The 17388-nt window shown below is 37.8% G+C and overlaps 1 protein-coding gene across 5 annotated transcripts in view; it reads right to left on the bottom strand.

Annotated features, from left to right (window-relative positions):
• Positions 1-28: 28 nt before the first annotated feature.
• The window catches only part of ATP11A (ATPase phospholipid transporting 11A), a 235309-nt gene continuing 217949 nt past the window's right edge, over positions 29-17388 (bottom strand). For 2 of the 5 annotated variants that reach the window (XM_090022063.1, XM_090022099.1), the window contains exons 27-29: positions 16851-16954; positions 13678-13843; positions 29-4372 (exon numbers count right to left, since the gene is read on the bottom strand). In XM_090022063.1, coding sequence (XP_089878189.1) covers positions 4115-4372; positions 13678-13843; positions 16851-16954 — 528 coding nt within the window. In that variant the 3' untranslated portion in view covers positions 29-4114. Of the gene's footprint in view, positions 4373-8822; positions 8928-12140; positions 12230-13677; positions 13844-16850; positions 16955-17388 lie in introns of all 5 variants that reach the window. The other 3 variants (XM_090022084.1, XM_090022074.1, XM_090022090.1) reach the window with 3 other exon arrangements.

The raw sequence follows: 17388 nt of genomic DNA on the forward strand, positions 1-17388 counted from the left end.
AAATAAATGTGAACGCAACCACACCCAGTAACATATTCAAAACACTTATTTAATTCTCCGTTATCTACTCACAGTTTATTACAGGTTAATAAGAAATCATTTTATATTTAAACTAAAATGATTTTAAATTGCTTATGAACAAACTTAAAACTAGTCTTTAATTTTTAAATTTATTGCAAGCAGATACATGTCTTCTGCTTATATAATCTACAGAAAGGTCCAAAATATAAACGAATAAAGACAAGTTATATTCAGGTATCTACAGAAATGAAAGTTAAAAATATAGCACTGAAAATAAATTTTACAGTAATGGATGATTACTTATTCACACTTCAACAGTTTAGATCAGGTAAATGAAGTGTAATGGGATAATCTAAGCATTAGGTTTGAAGGCTGATTTATTTTCAAATAAATGCACCTATCATTGTACCACTGAAAATAATGTCAGCATTTGGTGCTGATGACTACAGACATCTTTGATGTTTAATGCACTGATAACTACTCCCATTGCTCCCAACAGCACTTTTGCAGATTCTACTTTACATTATATAATGAAAGGACATTTTAAATGAAGTATGTATATACAATTTATTTTAAGTCAGAAATAACATATTAAAACTCAATATATTTTCATAAGGTAAAAAAATTAAAGCTATATAAACTGATTTGTAGATTATTCTGCAAAGTAGAATCATGTACTTTTTTCACTTTCATAATACTTGGACAAATTTCCATTAAAGCTCTGTTAACAGACAGTGGCATGATCACAGTGATCTCGCTGGCGTTCAAAAAATAGTGTAGGTACAATTCGGCTATTTTTTTTCCTTCTCATTTCATGCCAGTGGGATCAAGACAAACAGGCTAATGCAACCAAGAAAAACTGTAAGCTTTCACACTGAGCAGTTGAACAAACAATATTAATTACTGTACACCATAAAATGAAAATGATTCCAGTATTTTGCTACAAGCCACTTCAGGAATACACACACTTGAGTGGCTACAAAGCTTGAAATACTTTCTAAGACTTCACAAACATTTAGTTAGTGCCTACCAATTTCAAGACATTTATAAAAGCAGTTATGGAGACATTTTGTTATTAAAGCCGCAACAGTTTAAACAAGGCAAGTTAAGAAGTTACATAGTTTATCTTATGGTTTTTCCTATCCTTACAGTTCTTTCATCATTCAACAGCCTGTCAGCTTTCCATGTCTCAGTGATAATACAATCTTCTTGTATTCTTCAGACGTGGCTCTTGCATTTACACCTATGTATTTTTCCATCCATTTACAATGAAACTCTGACTTCCGTTAATATCTGCTGCAGTGGACTAGGTTTGCATGATAACAGTAACAAGGGACCGAAGCAAAGATTACCCAGGAAAATTGTTTTTTGAAGTTTATGCTTTTTTCATTTAGATGGTATGTTTTAACAGATGGATAAATAGTACTGACTATTTAACTAAAAGTATTGCTAAGTCAAAGCAGAAATACTTGTTTAAATGCAGACAATCTTCCTCCTTTCTAAGATGACAAGTTTAAACAGAATTATTTGTCCTTCAAACACTTTTCTAAGTGTTTCATCCTGTATACTATCTCTATTATTAATTTCTAAGAAAGAGTTGGGCTGTAAGAAGTTTGTAGTAAACTTTTGTTAGTAGGCAGAGCAGCAATGCAGCATTTTCAAAAACATCAAGCAAGAGTCTTCTCATTTAAGGCTAAAAGATGGAAATGAGAAAAAAAGTAAAACAGCAGGAGGTTTTACTAAAAAAAAATTAGCATAAAAGTATAACATAAGAAAGAGTAAAACCCTAATCACTACTAGCACTAACAGCATCAAAACATCAGTAGTTGATACAGTAGACTTCTAATTTTAACATTCATCAGAATTTTAACATTCAGCCACAATTCCACTGTAAGCTAAATTTAAGTGGCCAAAACTCATAGGTATAAAAAAGCCTTTAAAACGTATACTTAAAAAAATTGAAATGGTGTGTTAACAAAAGTACGCATAAAACAGATATATAAATAGCTACAGTATGAAAAATATTTCAGTGCAAAGGCGATTTTAAGATTTCTAAAAAATATGTTACAAATAATTTGTTAACTACACACAGGAAATTTGTCACCACTACTGGTATAAAACATATATTAGGAATTTAAAATATATACACCAGTGTTTTATGTAGGGGACAGTTTTAACTGACCAGCATTCAAGTATGTAGTGGCAAATATATATAAATATAATATATATATATGTATATATATAATTATATATTACAGTATGTGACCAATATCATGGCATTGTTTGAAACTAAAAAGTGTTACATGGTAAATGGCAAAAATGACTTAGTATCTTTATACAGGGTAGTGGATGAATGTGTGGTAAGCACTGCCATATTTTTTCTTCTCTCCTCTTTGGTATACTGAAGTTTTCACAACTTAAAAATTTCTATCTGTTTTCTCCAGGGGATGTTAATTTTCACAGGGAATTAATTGAAAACATTGTGGTAAGTGTTTCCTAGTGGACTGAATTTACTTTCATTTAAAAACTCTAGTGAAGTTTGAAGTTATTTAATATATAAAACCAAATACAAACTTCCTTCACTATGCCAATAGCATTAAAAAGGGTACAAACAATGCCTTGGTCAAGTTCTCTAATAAAGGCAGCAAATTTGATCCCAAATATTTTGTTTTCCTATAGAGAAAAAAAATTTAACTGTCTGCCAGAAACATTTTAAAAGATACACTTGTTCACCTGTTACAAACATGGGGTACAATAAAACTAATAAGTATTAGATTTGTCCTTCAGATGTTTTTACACCCCAAATAAAACACTGGACTAAAAAAAGCTGGAGAAGTAGACATCTAGTAGTAAAATTAGCGCAAGCTAAAATAAACTCTGCAGACTGCAGAGAAAGTGGATGTACAAGCTGGCTGGAATGCCTAGTAAATAATGCATATAGATGCCTGGTAATCATTGTATCAGAAATGTGGTTGAATTGACAACAGATGTACGCCATCTAGTGGTTGTCTCTCAAAAAGATTAACACGTGCATACAAACTGCTTTATGAGAACATACTTCTTCTACTGGATCCATTAGCTAGCAGTTTACCTCACAGTAAAATGGGAAAAAAACTAAAACAAAAATCAAAGAACAAAAATCCAGATATTAAAAGCATCTTATTTGGATACTATAAAAGACTGAAAATAAGATTTTTTCATAGCATGGGGAGGAAATAGAAAAAAAGTAAAACCAGTACTTCTTAATACATATACTTAAGATTTACATGCAGATGCTTCCTTTCCATAAGGGTACCTAAAGTGGTGGGAATGCTGGTTAAATTTACTAATTTTTTAGAAATTCCCCAAAACATTTTAAGTTTAATTATTCCATTCTGTATTTGTTTAAGAAAGTGTGAATATTGGTGGTCTGACTTATTTGACAGCCAGCTTGACTCCAGAAAGTGTGTACCTATTCTAAGCAAAATGATTCTGTCTATCTTTCTACAAGGAAAGAAAACTAACTCAAAACCATACATAGCCCTGATTTGGCCACTTACAAGGAGTGAATGTTAGAGGGAGTTTCTTGAAAGCAGGTTTGCACAGAGGAAACACCAGTTTGTTCTACAGAAAGAGCAAAGAAAGAAAAAAGGACAGAGAAAATAAGAACCAGCACTTGTTAAATATGCTCTAAGTGACTTTCACCAAAGAGATCTGAGGTCACATTGCTTCTGGCTTCAAATTAAAACTGTTGATCTCAAAATGTAGGTCACTGACTGAAACTATACACTTCAAGTAATAAAGGAAATGAATAAGGACGACAGAAGCAATAAATGCACAAAAGCCTTGACACAAAATGAAGATAATTTCTAGTGCTTTCAGTTTTACAGTGCCAGACTGTGCAGGTTGTTCGTTGCAGTTCAAGACAAAAATAGACCAACAGGCCTGGAAGGATTCATACTTCTAGCTCTTGATCCTGTTAGTCTGAACTTTACTTCAGATGGCCAAAGCCAGGTATATTTGAATATGGGTCTGTGACATGTTTGTTTTCTGTATTTGCAAAAAAGAAATAAACAAAAAAATACAGTTCTTAAAGGCTTGAATTGGTGATCTGTCATACAGATGTTTCCAAACCTGACCCACTGTAACAGTAACTTGCACTGGAATTGCAAGGCTTATTTGAATAGCCAAAGACAGATGGAAGTATTGAATAATCAATGCCTCTCCAGTGCGTAAACATCATTTTTTTAGAATGAGAATTAGACCTTCTTGGTGGGGAACTGCTGCAGTCATTGCTCCTGTATCTGGGGCTTTTCATAGAGGCAAGAGGTGTGAATTCTGAAATGTGGTCCCGATACTGCCTTGATGCATTCTGTCAAGAAAATGACAATAATAAAAATAAAACACACAGTAAGTGGGCTATATAAATAGTATAAAGCCTGCTATGTTAATTTCTTAGTAGTGTTATGCCCATGGAATCTTCATAATTCTCAGTAAGCCACCACTATCTGGCTTGCTTGTTCCAAGCAAAGGTGTACCCATCCTCCCTCCTGTTAAGCAAGTGACTAATATTTACACAATTAATTTCAGATGAGACTGAGAAACCCTGCAATTCTTTATATATAACTGCTGAAGCTGACAGTGGACTCAGAGAACTGATGAGAGAATACAAGGATCATTTGCAATTTGAGATTTTGTTATTTAATAGGACTAACATATTTTGCACTGATGCTTTACACATATTGGCTAAACCCATTTATCAGTCTACAAGGAATATTAAGGGGACAGAATAATTTTAGCCATTTTGCTCAATATTTCCAAAGACAGAGAATTCTTCTCAACTAATTTATGTTAGCAGATGAGAATGCATTGTGGTTTAAGTGCACTAGGCTTTTACATCCAAGCAAGATTAGATGTTACAGCTTGCTTAGGTTACATATGACGTCTATTTGCAATCTAATACTATTACACGTGAAATACTATCACAGCCTAATGATTCACTAATATTATTCTGTACCATCAAAAAAAGAAAGGCACCAATTTCACAAACTTGGCAATCTCTACTCAGGAAATACTCAGGCCAAAAATAACAGTGGAGTTGAATGACAAGACTTAAGTGTATGTGCATGGATTAAGACAAAACAAGTAAAGTGATTTCCCAAATGAGGGTATCTATTTTCCTTAACACATGCACACATAACTAACAGTTACAGGTTATGGAAGTTATGTTGCTGCATTCAAGAAAACAATACACCCAGGGTGTGTCTACCATGTTATTAGCATGCAGCAGTAAACTCTGCCATGTACTGCACCAGAGTTTATTGCTCCCAGGAGCACCATTTGAACATGTGCCTGGAACCACAGCATGTTGAGCCCAGTAGGAACAGCTCCAGCTGGCAGGCTAACCCCGCAAGCCCCCTGCCAGCTGGGGCTGCTCTGACTTGACTCAACATACTGTGGAGGGGCTGGCTGGAGCATGAGGGTGCTCCAGTGTAGGGTGACCTAGCAGGCAGCACCTGTACTGAAGCACCTTTGTGCCCCAGCCAGTCATGTCAGTGTCTACACATGTAGTGCTGTGTAGTAAAAAGCTCTGCAACAGGGTAGTACAAGTGGGGTTAATTAGGCTACTCTGTAGTAAATGTCTCATGGAGATGCATCCCTTAAGAATTATTCAAACCAAAGCTATCAATTATTCTCTCATTAAATACTGAATTAACTAGCATTCCTCTATTCAAAACGAAAAAGGGCAAAACAAGGTTAAAATCAAACTAAATTTCAATCATTCTACCCACTTCTTGTTCTGAAAATCTGCCTAATAGTTAACACTATCTTTAATACCAGTAACACCCTAAAAATACTCTTTTATGAACCCAAGAATGCACAAAAGGTTTTCTTTTTAACTCCACAATATAATCACGCTTTAAAGGGAGACATGAAGCCCAGACGCATTTCAGGGACTTATAGAGACCAGAGGTAGACATTAAAAAAGAACCCTTCCCGCAGATAAGTCTCATAGATGTCATGTTATGAGGAATTATTTTATAATGGTTTTAAAAAGATTTAAAAAATGGATCTAGAACTACTTTTTATTCCTCCATCTGTAAAACTAAGTGCCTTAGTTACCATAAATCTCTCTAAAAATAGTGAAAAGTACATTTTGATATAAACAGTTAGATCTTATTCTCCTACCAGGGTCTAAATGGTGGCCAGGCATCCTAGTGGTTTGTTTACACTGGTATGACAGGAGGCCTCAGCAAGAAGTGGGCAGAGTATACCTCACCCATACTCCATTTACTTCCATATATAGGTATACACCAAACCCAGCAGCTTGTCAGTGAGGATATGCCAGGCTTGTCTGTCTGCATCCACTCTCCTGCACTCAGTCTTCACCATAAATGAAAGCAGGTGCTGGGAATGAGCCAAGCAGCTTCACTGGTGAAATTCCAGCATTGAAGTGCATCAGTGAACACAAGAGAGCAGCATGTTGGTGCCTGCACCCTCATCAGGACAGCTTCTACTGGAATGCAGACTAGCCCTAAACACCTAGAGAGCAATATCCTTCCATCCTAGTAGAGTCCCTGAAAACATACTGATGCACCTTTCTTGGCACTGCACCATCACCTTATCCTTAAGGCTAAGTCACAAAAAGTGATAAAGAGTGCTCTTAGGCATTTCAGGGGTGAAACAGCATTTGGTCCTACATGTTTAAATACAATTCTATTCCACAATGGTGAAGTCTCTGGAAAACAGTTAATGCAAAGAGTGAGTGGTCCTAATCACTTTTTGTGCCTTAGTCCTAAGGCTAAGATAAGGTGTGCTACCCAGGTGGATGCATTAAGGATTTTTAGGGACTGAGCAGGGTAGAAGAGGATCACATTTAGATTCCCAAACGCCACCCAGATGCCTAATATATTAAATAAGATCAGACCTCAAAATATTGGGATTCACAGTCTGCTATCCTGGCAGCTTCCAGTGCCAGCAATATGCTTGGAAGCTGTGCATCCCCCACTTACCAATCTTACGAAGCTCCTGTTCCTAGCTCTACACGGTCACTAAAAGAACGCAGGTGCCCTTCCTCCACATGCCTGCTCTGCCCCCCCATAACTGCTTCACATTTCCACTCACTCTTAGTTTGGCCATTGGTCCTGTTCTATACCAGACCTTTGTTCTCTGTCCATTTATGAATGAGGAACGGACAGCAGAAAGTCCTGCTTTTCAATTCACTGATAAAAATACATATTAGTGTCTTGCCCTTGCAATTTTATTGGCTGTGCCTAGAGGTAGGGTGGTGCACAGCTAGGAGGAGAGGGTTTATAAGCCAGTCACAGTGCGAGGGAGGCAGGAAGGGAGGTGGTGGCCCCACCCCTTGCTGCTGATTGGGCAAAGTGGCAGTCCCACCCCTCACTCCTGGGCTCTCCCTCACTGAAGGGCTGTCCTGTATTCTGGGGATGTGTCAGTGGCTACCTGACTCTCTCTCTATATACCCTGCCACTTTCCCCCTCCCTTTAGTTTCCCACAAGATATTTTCTAAATCAGCAGAGGGTATGGAGACTGTAGAAAAAAGTAAAGGAGAAAGCAGATATGTGCATTAGCCCAAGTGGAGCATGCTTGCATGAAAAGGCTCGTATTTGTAAGACTAGAGAGATGAGAAGGAACAGGAGCTGGGACAGGGAACTCAGAACCTGAATCCAGATGTCCCTGTGCTCTCCACCCCCGCCACCTCACCGTGCCTGACAATTCTGTTCTGGCATGCAGTGGAAGCGAGGCAGTGATGCCATGAGGAATTCACCACTGCAGTGGCACTTGGGAACTGAATGAAGTTCTGAGCCCCTACTGGGTCCCCCGCACAAAATTTTCTCCCTACTTCTTCCAACTTCTTGGCCTCCCTCACTAACTACCCTTAATGTGGCCACCAGATACCCCTTGCACCCCTCTACATTTCCACTCACTCATCCTGAACCTTTCCTTTCCAACCTCCTTAGCTGTAGTGACATCATGAGAAGACTGTCCTAAACCCTAATTAAACTAACACCTGTTTAATCTGGAACAATGCACCCACTAAAACAAAGTGCTAACCATAAATAAATATCTGGTTATAGTATGACGTCACTACAGGGTAGAATAAAGGTTGTGTTTTATGTATTTCTGTACCCTGAACAGGTTTGCATTTCTTCAGTGTTAAATCTTGAACTGCAAATGTTTTGCTTATGCAATGGCTGCTTGTCTTGGGGACAAGTACAACTTTCTTAAATTCCTGCTATCTGAATTCCATCTCAATGGGCAGAAATACATACTACAACAAGATACACAATGCAGGCAGCTTAACTGGTGATTTTTTTATCCCTCACTGCTAAGGTTATTTGTATACCTGTTGTCTTGCTTCATTGGCTACATTTAATCTATATTTATGTGTCAGAACCTGAGCTATAATAAATAATACTAATGGGCAAACTTACTTATCTGTCTCTGTCCTACGTATTCAGTACAGATAGTACAAACATCAGTAAAGATGGCTCATGAACACAGATGTGATTGTCATATAATAAAGATTTTCTCAAACCCAAACTATATAGTCTACGTGGGCTCACTGGTCTTCATGACAGATTGCCTTGCCTTGCATTATTAAGTGTCAGAGAAATAAGGATCTTACCTGTGATATGAAACCTCTTGCAAAAAACTAGAATCTCCAAGAAAATTGTAATGATTTTATGTCAAAACAGATAAAGCACAGCAAAAACTCTGGAGGAAATAGTTTTAATTTTAAACAGCACAGCACACGCATAGAAGTGAGTCCAAACTGGCAACATGTACAATACTGTTACCTAGCATTGATCTAATTATGCCTCGGAAGCTGAAAGATTTCCTTCAAGAAGTGGCCCATCGCTGTTCGCCAGTGCATTTAGAGTTGTTTTATGTTTCATATTCTTCTGTAAGGATGAGGAAGAATACTAAGACATTTGCTGAATACATGAGGGAAATCTGAATGAATCTCTCAAGAAGTAAAGAACAGATCTCTAACTATCGTATCAATGTCATACAATGTGATATTTTCTATATATCTACATATATACATATTTTTTTAAAAAAAAAATTATGGCAATGCTTATATTCCTCTATCCTGGGATTAATCTGAGCCCTGTTGCCCAACCGGTCTGACTTTAATCGTATTCTGATCTCAAATACAAAAATGCTGATTACTCTATCAAAGATATTTAAATTGTACCATGAGTAACTACTAAACTGACTCTGCATTCCCTCCCCCCCGCCAAGTATTTTTGGCTACTTGCAGTAGGAAAAAACCTTGTACTAAATTGGAGATTTCTTGAAGAGGTGATCAAGATCTTATAGACTCTGAGCTCTTCCATAGTGTCAAAACTGCCCATGAACGGGTTTAGTGACTATTAGACAAATGTTTATTTCTGTGTGGGCTGGTCCAAACATGCCGAGCCATGCAATTTAAAGGAGAGAATGGTCTCATATACAACTGTGCAGAACAACTACTATGTTGAAAGGAAGGTAACAGTGCACTGAAAGGTAATGTGGGCTGATGGTACAGGTAGGGCATTTTTTAAGTACACCACTTAGAACATGAGGAAAGATCAGAATGACCACACATGGGTTCTCTTCCGTGGGAAGATGACAACTTCTACAGCAGGGGTGTCAAACATATGGCCCATGGGCTGGATCTGGCCTGCAGAGCCTCTCTATCCAGCCTCCAGACTATCCACAGGCCACTATGAGTAGGGGGATGTGGCGTGATGCACAATGCAAGACCCCTGTGTCTTGGTGGAAATAGCAATTGGCGGCAGGAGGGAGAGTAAGGGTTGATACAGTTGCAGCCATTCTTCAACTGCTCTAGTGAAGACCTGTTACCCCAGCTGCCAGTACCTGCCACGTGGCCTGTGGTGGAGCTGGAGCCGTCTCCGTGTGGTTTGGGTCAGAGCTGGAGTCACTGCCCCCACCACTGCTGTGTGCTCTGACCCACAGCTGCAGCTGTCACTGCCTTTACTTGCTTGTGCCATGGACTGAATCCAGCCCGTGAGGAGCCCACGATCCATATCTGGCCCAGGGTACAAAGTGAGTTGACACCCGTGTTCTACAGGATTCATATTCTTCAGCTACAGAATCCTGTCCTTTGGTTTTAATAGGGTAGGAGGCAGAGATATGAAAGATAGTAGTTTGTTGGTCACTGACTTTTTAAAAATACTGTAGTTCAAGGTCTATGCTCATTAAAGGTAAGAACTATGCTGAGTCCCCAGAATTCCCTCCTAAACCAAAGTACTACTTTTGGCTCCTTCAGGAATAGCAAAGACTTCATAACAAGGTAGATATCCTGCCATTATGATGGAAGTGAAACACTGAACAAAAATACCAATGAGCAAACAAAATGGGAGAGAAAAGGTATTTTTAAGGGAGAAAAACAAGTTATTTTCTGTGTGCACACAAAATGCTTGGATTGGCATTTGAGTTAGAAAAATGTTTTGGGTTACTGGAATAATGGTCAATTAGAGGCCAATAAAAAGTGGAAAGAAGGCAATTTTGAAGTGCTTTTACATTTTCCAATGTTGTGTCGTCACGTGGTAGAAATCTCTGCTGCTAGCAAGAGGGAAGAAAGAAGTGGAAATATAACAAATGAATGAAGCTTGTGTATAAAAAGGTCTTCTGTTACAATCAAGAGAACATACCATACATGCATAGTTTCCAAGAAGAAGACTAAATTCAGCTTATCTCATTTTGGCAAGCAGTCCCACCAAAGTTGTTGGGCCCACTGATATGAAAGATGCAAGCAGGTTTTGGCATAAAATTATTCAAAACAACAGATTCCTCCAAAGCTTTTGCAGAAGTATTGATAGTTTTAGCCCAACAAAGTGAAGTTTGCATATACACCACTAAGAAAACCCTAAAAGTCAATCTAAAATGTGGAAGACTCTATATAAGTTAGGGTTTTTAAAAATTTTTCAATGGTAACAATGGTAAATAGCTGTTCACCACACACAGGACTTCCTGTCAATTACATTAATAGTTAGAAACAAAAATAAGTATCTTGGGGCAGAACTGATTTGTAGGGATTCATGATATGGTTTCCTACTGCAGCAGGAGACTGGACTTGATTACTCAGAATGTCCTGAAAGTCTTATGTTCCTTTTTTCAGCCATTGCAGAAGCCTTTAAAAGCATAGTTTAAGGTTTTGTCCTTAAAGGGATGCAAAAAACTTAACTCGCTGTTCCAGAAGCCAGAACAAATCAATATAAAATATTTCTAAGACAATTTTAGCTGAGATTTTGAACACTGAAATCAATTGCCTATATTTTCCTTGCAATTTATACAGCTGCTATCAGTTTGAATGGTTCTACACTTCTAAGAAGAAAGGATTTATATTTATTACCTCCAACTATCAGAAAATATTAATATGAAGCCTGTAAAAGAACCAAATCTTTCTCACAGCTTTAATAGGACTGTTATTTCACCCTAAATGGTTTATACAAGGACATCTTTTATTATGCAGTTTATGTTTACTTCTTAGTAATCTAAACATTTTGAACAGCATACATTTGCAATCTCTGGGGAGGGGGGTTCCCCCAGGATGATGTATAGACTTCATGTCACAGCATACAGTGAACATTTTTCTTTTTAAAAAAATCATGTTCGCCTGAAATAACTGCTGTAAAACAAAACATCAGAACTGCTGTATTTTCCTCACTGTTGTAGAGCACTGTATGGCTTAAAACCATAATTTCTATGTTAAGACAGAAATAATGGCAAAACCACTATTGGATTGGTAAAGGGCTTGATTATGTCTGTGCGTGGTGAATAGTGTATTTTCTGTCACTTACAATGCAAGCATTCATTGCATTGTGCAACACATTCATCTACAGAAACATGAATGCTTACAAATCTTAGATTGAAGCAGACAAATTATGTAAAATTAAATAATGAGAGTGAGAGCTAATCACCAATGGTCAACAGATTCTGGAGTAGAGGAAAAATCTATACTGAAAAGTATTCTTCTTTAAAGTATAGTAGTTTATATGCGAATCAGAAATGAAGACAATGAATAAGATAAACAGCTCTTGGTGATAAACGTTCTACCATCCTTTGGATGAAAATGGTTGAGCATGCAGAAAGGCAGAAAAAGTCACCTTTTGTTCCATTAGAAACTTAGACTGCTTGAAGTCTGAGAAAGCATAAAGATGGTGGACTGCTCAACAGAAAGGCACTGATGTTTAGTCTGATTTCCCCAGAAGATTGTAGGAAGTAACCGTGCACATCATTTATGTTTAAAGCAAGGTAGCGGTTATTTAGGCAAAGCAGGTTGGAAGACAGGAGGAAACAGCGAGAGGGAAGAAAGAGACACAAGGGATAAATCTGGTTAAAAGCTAAAAGATTTTTTACTGCATATTAAAAAATGAACATTGCCAGTGTTAAGCCCACACTCTGCTTTACAACTGGTTCATTTTCCAACATTAACAGACATGGCAATAAAAAAGGCCATTCTCATTATGTATTTATATACCCTAGTGGGTGGATTTTTTTTTAATTAATCCATTCTCATTCTCTCTCTTTAGACTTGAGTACAAGCATGCACAACCTACATTGTGTGAGAGTGTGGATAATAAGGGCAATTTTCCTGTAAATATCAGTCACAAGCCAGAGTCCACTCAAAGATCTACACAAAAAGCTTCTACACTCTGATCCGCATGGGCATCTTGGTTTGGCATTCTGCTAATCCTACAGATCTGGTTTTATCTCCTGAAATAGGGTATAGTCATAGCTTTATGCATGCAGGGAATGTAGAAAATGGCACTGACAACTAATAGATATGAAAGCAGAATGCTGCTCTCCTCCCTTGCCTAAATATATACTGTCTTCCCAGATTTTATTTTCCTAGGAAGAAAAGAACAATTATTTGCTTTGAATCTATTTAATTCCTTAGAAGGGGGCTCTGCATTGCTTCTGTAAAATAACTTCTACTGTTGGCCACTAAAAGGAATGGGGATAATAGATCTGAACAACAATCTTGTCATCCACTAATGTGGTTACATATCTGTCTGCTTATACCTGAATACATTGCAAAAATATAACTGAAGATTTTGTTTTTAAATATTAATTTTCATTTAAACATTACTTGTGATATCTTTATAAATTTTAAGTTCACAGTTTTATTGTAAAGGCCACAAAGTATTAACCAATGGTCACACTTCCTAGGAAAAACATATTACATAACCAGATTATTTAACATTATTCTATTTTAGCAACAATACACTACTTAATTATATGCATGTTATTTTATCTTTACAGACTGATTAAATAGTAAGCAAGCATATAATGCTATATTGCTGTAGTGGAGATATTTTTGCAAACTTAATTTCAAGTGGATTTGGGTAAAACAACTTTCCTTCCGAATATTGGTTTCACATTTGACTTAGAAAGGACCTTTTAGTTGGCTTCTGTATTTTATACAGCTCTACCAAACTTGTGTAACTTTGTTATATTATGTGAAGCATAAACTAAAGCAAAAGTACATAGAAATTTCAACCTAGAAACAATGACTGCAAACTTCTCACTGAGTACAAACATGGATTCCTATACTTCTTTTATTACTTCTAAAACTCCAGAAAGATCTAATTTTCAAAGATTCATAGTACATGCCACTAAATCTACAAAAAATATTTTTACCTGGATTCTTTCTGTTGCTGTGGGCCACAACTGTCTGCATAAGATCTTCTTGAGTACATCAGGAAGAAGACTGATTATTATGAGCAAAATGATACCCAGCCATGCAGGCCCACTAGACAGCATCTGCATGAACACATAGTACATCCTTTGATAATTAAGAAATGGCCTAGAGGGAAGAGATGAGAAGGAGATATACTTTAGTGGAATCTGATACCTGAAAGAGAAAAGTGTCACAGTGTTAACTATAAAATATATAGCAGAGCAGTGCAAAAGTTGCAGGATCAGATTCCCCAAGGTTCATTTTTCAGTTTGTCAGAATTCATCCGAGGTTCACTTGTGTTTCACATTCTAATTAACCGGAAAAAACATGGAAAAACTCATTTAACTGTGACACTTTACCTGGCTTAGTATCAAAACCACTGTAGTTTTTACAATTATTCAGCCTCAAAAGAATAAAAGGGTGAGGAGTCATGCCTGCTTCCTCGCACCTAGTTCCCTTCCTCCTTCAAAACATCCAGACTCACTCTTAATATTGCCAAACCCGAAACATTTAAAAAACAAATAAACAAACCCCATATAACACCAAAATCTTTATATATTTTTTTTCATATTTGGGGCAACATGCCCATTCCCAAACTTGTGCAATCCCTAGGGTTAAAGTTCAGTCTTAAATACAATCATAAAGTGTGATTTCCTTTCCCTAACTAGAGGGAACTCCACTTAACATCTTTTACCCCCTGGCCCATCCAAAGTTAGAACCAAATGCCTGGTTGTGGCAGCTGCATTTCTAGTCAGGCAGTGCTTCATGAATCAATTGGCTTCATGACTCATTTATAATCTATCTGATCCCTTCTAAACTCTTCATTCCACAGGTGTTAGCAATCCTCTCCTTTTTAATTGTCTCAATGTTCCAACAACCAAGGTACCCTTTTTGTTCTGCAATTCTGCTGCCTGTTAGCTGCTCCCGGTAATGGAACTCCTATTTCACAGCCCTGTAGATTGTTTTTAACCCATTACAAGAAGTAATACTTGTTTTTGCTTCAATCTTCAACTGAGTAATACAGTCTCAGGCCCCTAGCCATGATTTGTAAAGCTTCTAGTTTATTTTTAACTGGAGAAAAATACGTGTTGTTTTATATACAAGCTGACCTTGACAGGTTGCAACGGTGGGTGGATGAGAATAGGATGGGGTTTAACACTGACAAGTGCAAGGTGTTGCACATGGGGAGGAAGAACCGGCACCACACTTACAGGTTGGGGAACTCCCCTCTTGCCAGCACAGAGACGGAAAAGGATCTTGGAGTCGTCATTGACTCCACAATGAACATGGGCCAGCAGTGTGGGGAGGCAGTCAAGAAGGCCAACCGTACCCTGTCATGCATCCACAGATGCATCTCGAGCAGGTCCAGGGAGGTGATCCTCCCCCTCTATGCAGCACTGGTCAGGCCACAGCTGGAGTACTGCGTCCAGTTCTGGGCGCCACACTTCAAGAGGGACGTGGACGATATGGAAAGAGTCCAGAGGAGGGCCACTTGCATGATCAGGGGTCAGCAGGGCAGGCCTTATGAGGAGAGGCTACGGGACCTGAACCTGTTTAGCCTCCACAAGAGAAGGTTAAGGGGGGACCTTGTGGCCTGCTACAAACTGGTCAGGGGGGATCAGCAGGTATTGGGGGAGTCCCTGTTCCCCCGTGTGCTGCCAGGAGTGACCAGGAATAACGGTCACAAGCTGGCGGAGGGTAGGTTTAGATTAGATATTAGGAGGCGCTACTTCACAGTCAGGGCGGCTAGGGCCTGGAACCGGCTTCCAGGGGAAGTGGTGCAGGCTCCTAGCCTGGGGATTTTTAAAAGGAAGTTAGATGAGCACCTTGCCGGGGTCATCTGACCCCGGTGCTCTTTCCTGCCAAGGCAGGGGGTCGGACTAGATGATCTACCTAGGTCCCTTCCGACTCTAGCTACTATGAAACTATGAAACTATATGCGATGATGCACCTCACTGTTTGCACCCTTGTCCTTTTTCAAAATCCAAGATGTGTCCGTGTCCCCTGAGGTATGGAAACAACATTTTGAGCTTGTCTACCCTCTTTCCTTCCTGTGTAGAGAGCAAGCCTTCTCACTCTCTCAAGGTGTGAACACACATTCTACAGAATAAACTTTCTTAACTCATCAGTAAAAAATGGAGTAGAAACACAATACACAGTTTTATCCTTGTGTAAAGCATGTCACTTCAAGGTCAATTACTCCCTAAGCAATGAGGAGTACCAATACTCTTTTCTAGTATTTTTTCAATCCAGATATATGAAGTTGGAAGAGTACCTCAAAACACATTTCCTCTTACATACATTTATTTTTACATTAGCTGAGAAAAAGATGGTCATAAAACATATGGACATTTTTTGAAATGTGAGTTTTCTTTTTCTGTCTGTTAATTATGTATAGCAAACCTTATTAGCAAACATATCTGTCACAAAAGAAGAATAATATAAAAAGGGGAATCAGCAGCAGGCGATGCAAAAATTCTTCTAACCTGCTCTATTTGTATTAAAGCCATAGATTTTAAAAACAAAACAGCAAATAAAGCTCAAACACTTTGTAATAGAATCTAAGGACCAATAATTTTTCCTCTCTAAGGCTATTTCTAGCATCTATTAAGCTCAAGAAAAGTTAAGTTTTCAGTAATCACCATAATAGATATGTTTAAACTGTAAGAAGCAAAGTTTTGTTGGAATGATGTTGTAGCTGTGATGGTCCATGAAATATATGAGGCAAGGATTTTTGAGAGTGGTATCTTTTATTGGACCAATTGCATGATTGGAAGAGACTTAGACAATATTTTAATAAAGTGTATTATTTTTCATATATTTCTTATGTGCCCTTCCTCAGGTCTCAGAAAGAAGCCAAAGGAAGGGCACTTTGTACCAAAAGCTTGTCTCTCTCAATTATACACCTGGTTTAATCAAAGCTATCATCACAAAACGCTTGATTTCCTGGACCATCACTGTTACAACAACACTCCAGCCCTCCGATATGTTTAAATTGGTGACTTGAGTTGTTAGTTGTACAAAATACAAACACTGAGTTGAAAAGATCTTAGTTTATAACCTATTTTATATTTCTGAAATAACATTTGCATTTAGTAACACTCCAAAATAACAATTTACACTAGGTTCTCACCAGACAATTCCTCCCCAGAGTAAGGAAAAGATAATGTAGAACAGCAATGATCCCCAGATCACAAAGTGATTTATCCATGTCCAGTAGCGTGTATCTAGCGCAAGCTGAAAGAAAAAAGAAAAATGTGGTTATTATTTTAATTATTGGGAAGAGATCAAATACTCAGTAGAGAAGGAGTAAAGTTAAAACCAGCATATTATTTCAAGAATTAAGCTAATGCATTACTGAAAAGCTGTAGTGGAAACAAGGCCTTTCAGTTTCCATCACAGTTAAGAAAGTTCCCATACCTATTACCCAAGAAGTAACCTTGCATTTCATAGTGATATCTAATATACATCACACCAAAAGCTTGAATATTACTTAGGAAATAACAACACTGGAATATTACTAGCAGCATGTTAAAAGATTGTCCTCCTTCCTGTTTCTCTTTAAAAGTAGTCTCTAAGGCCCTGATGCATATTATACTTAAAGAATGATTAATTGGTTAATCACATGATTGACTGGCTGGGAACCCCTTCAGTTATGTGAGCCAACAGCC

Source organism: Crocodylus siamensis, chromosome 1, assembly GCF_052110815.1.
Source record: "Crocodylus siamensis isolate JL-2025a chromosome 1, ASM5211081v1, whole genome shotgun sequence".
Lineage (NCBI taxonomy): Eukaryota > Metazoa > Chordata > Crocodylia > Crocodylidae > Crocodylus > Crocodylus siamensis.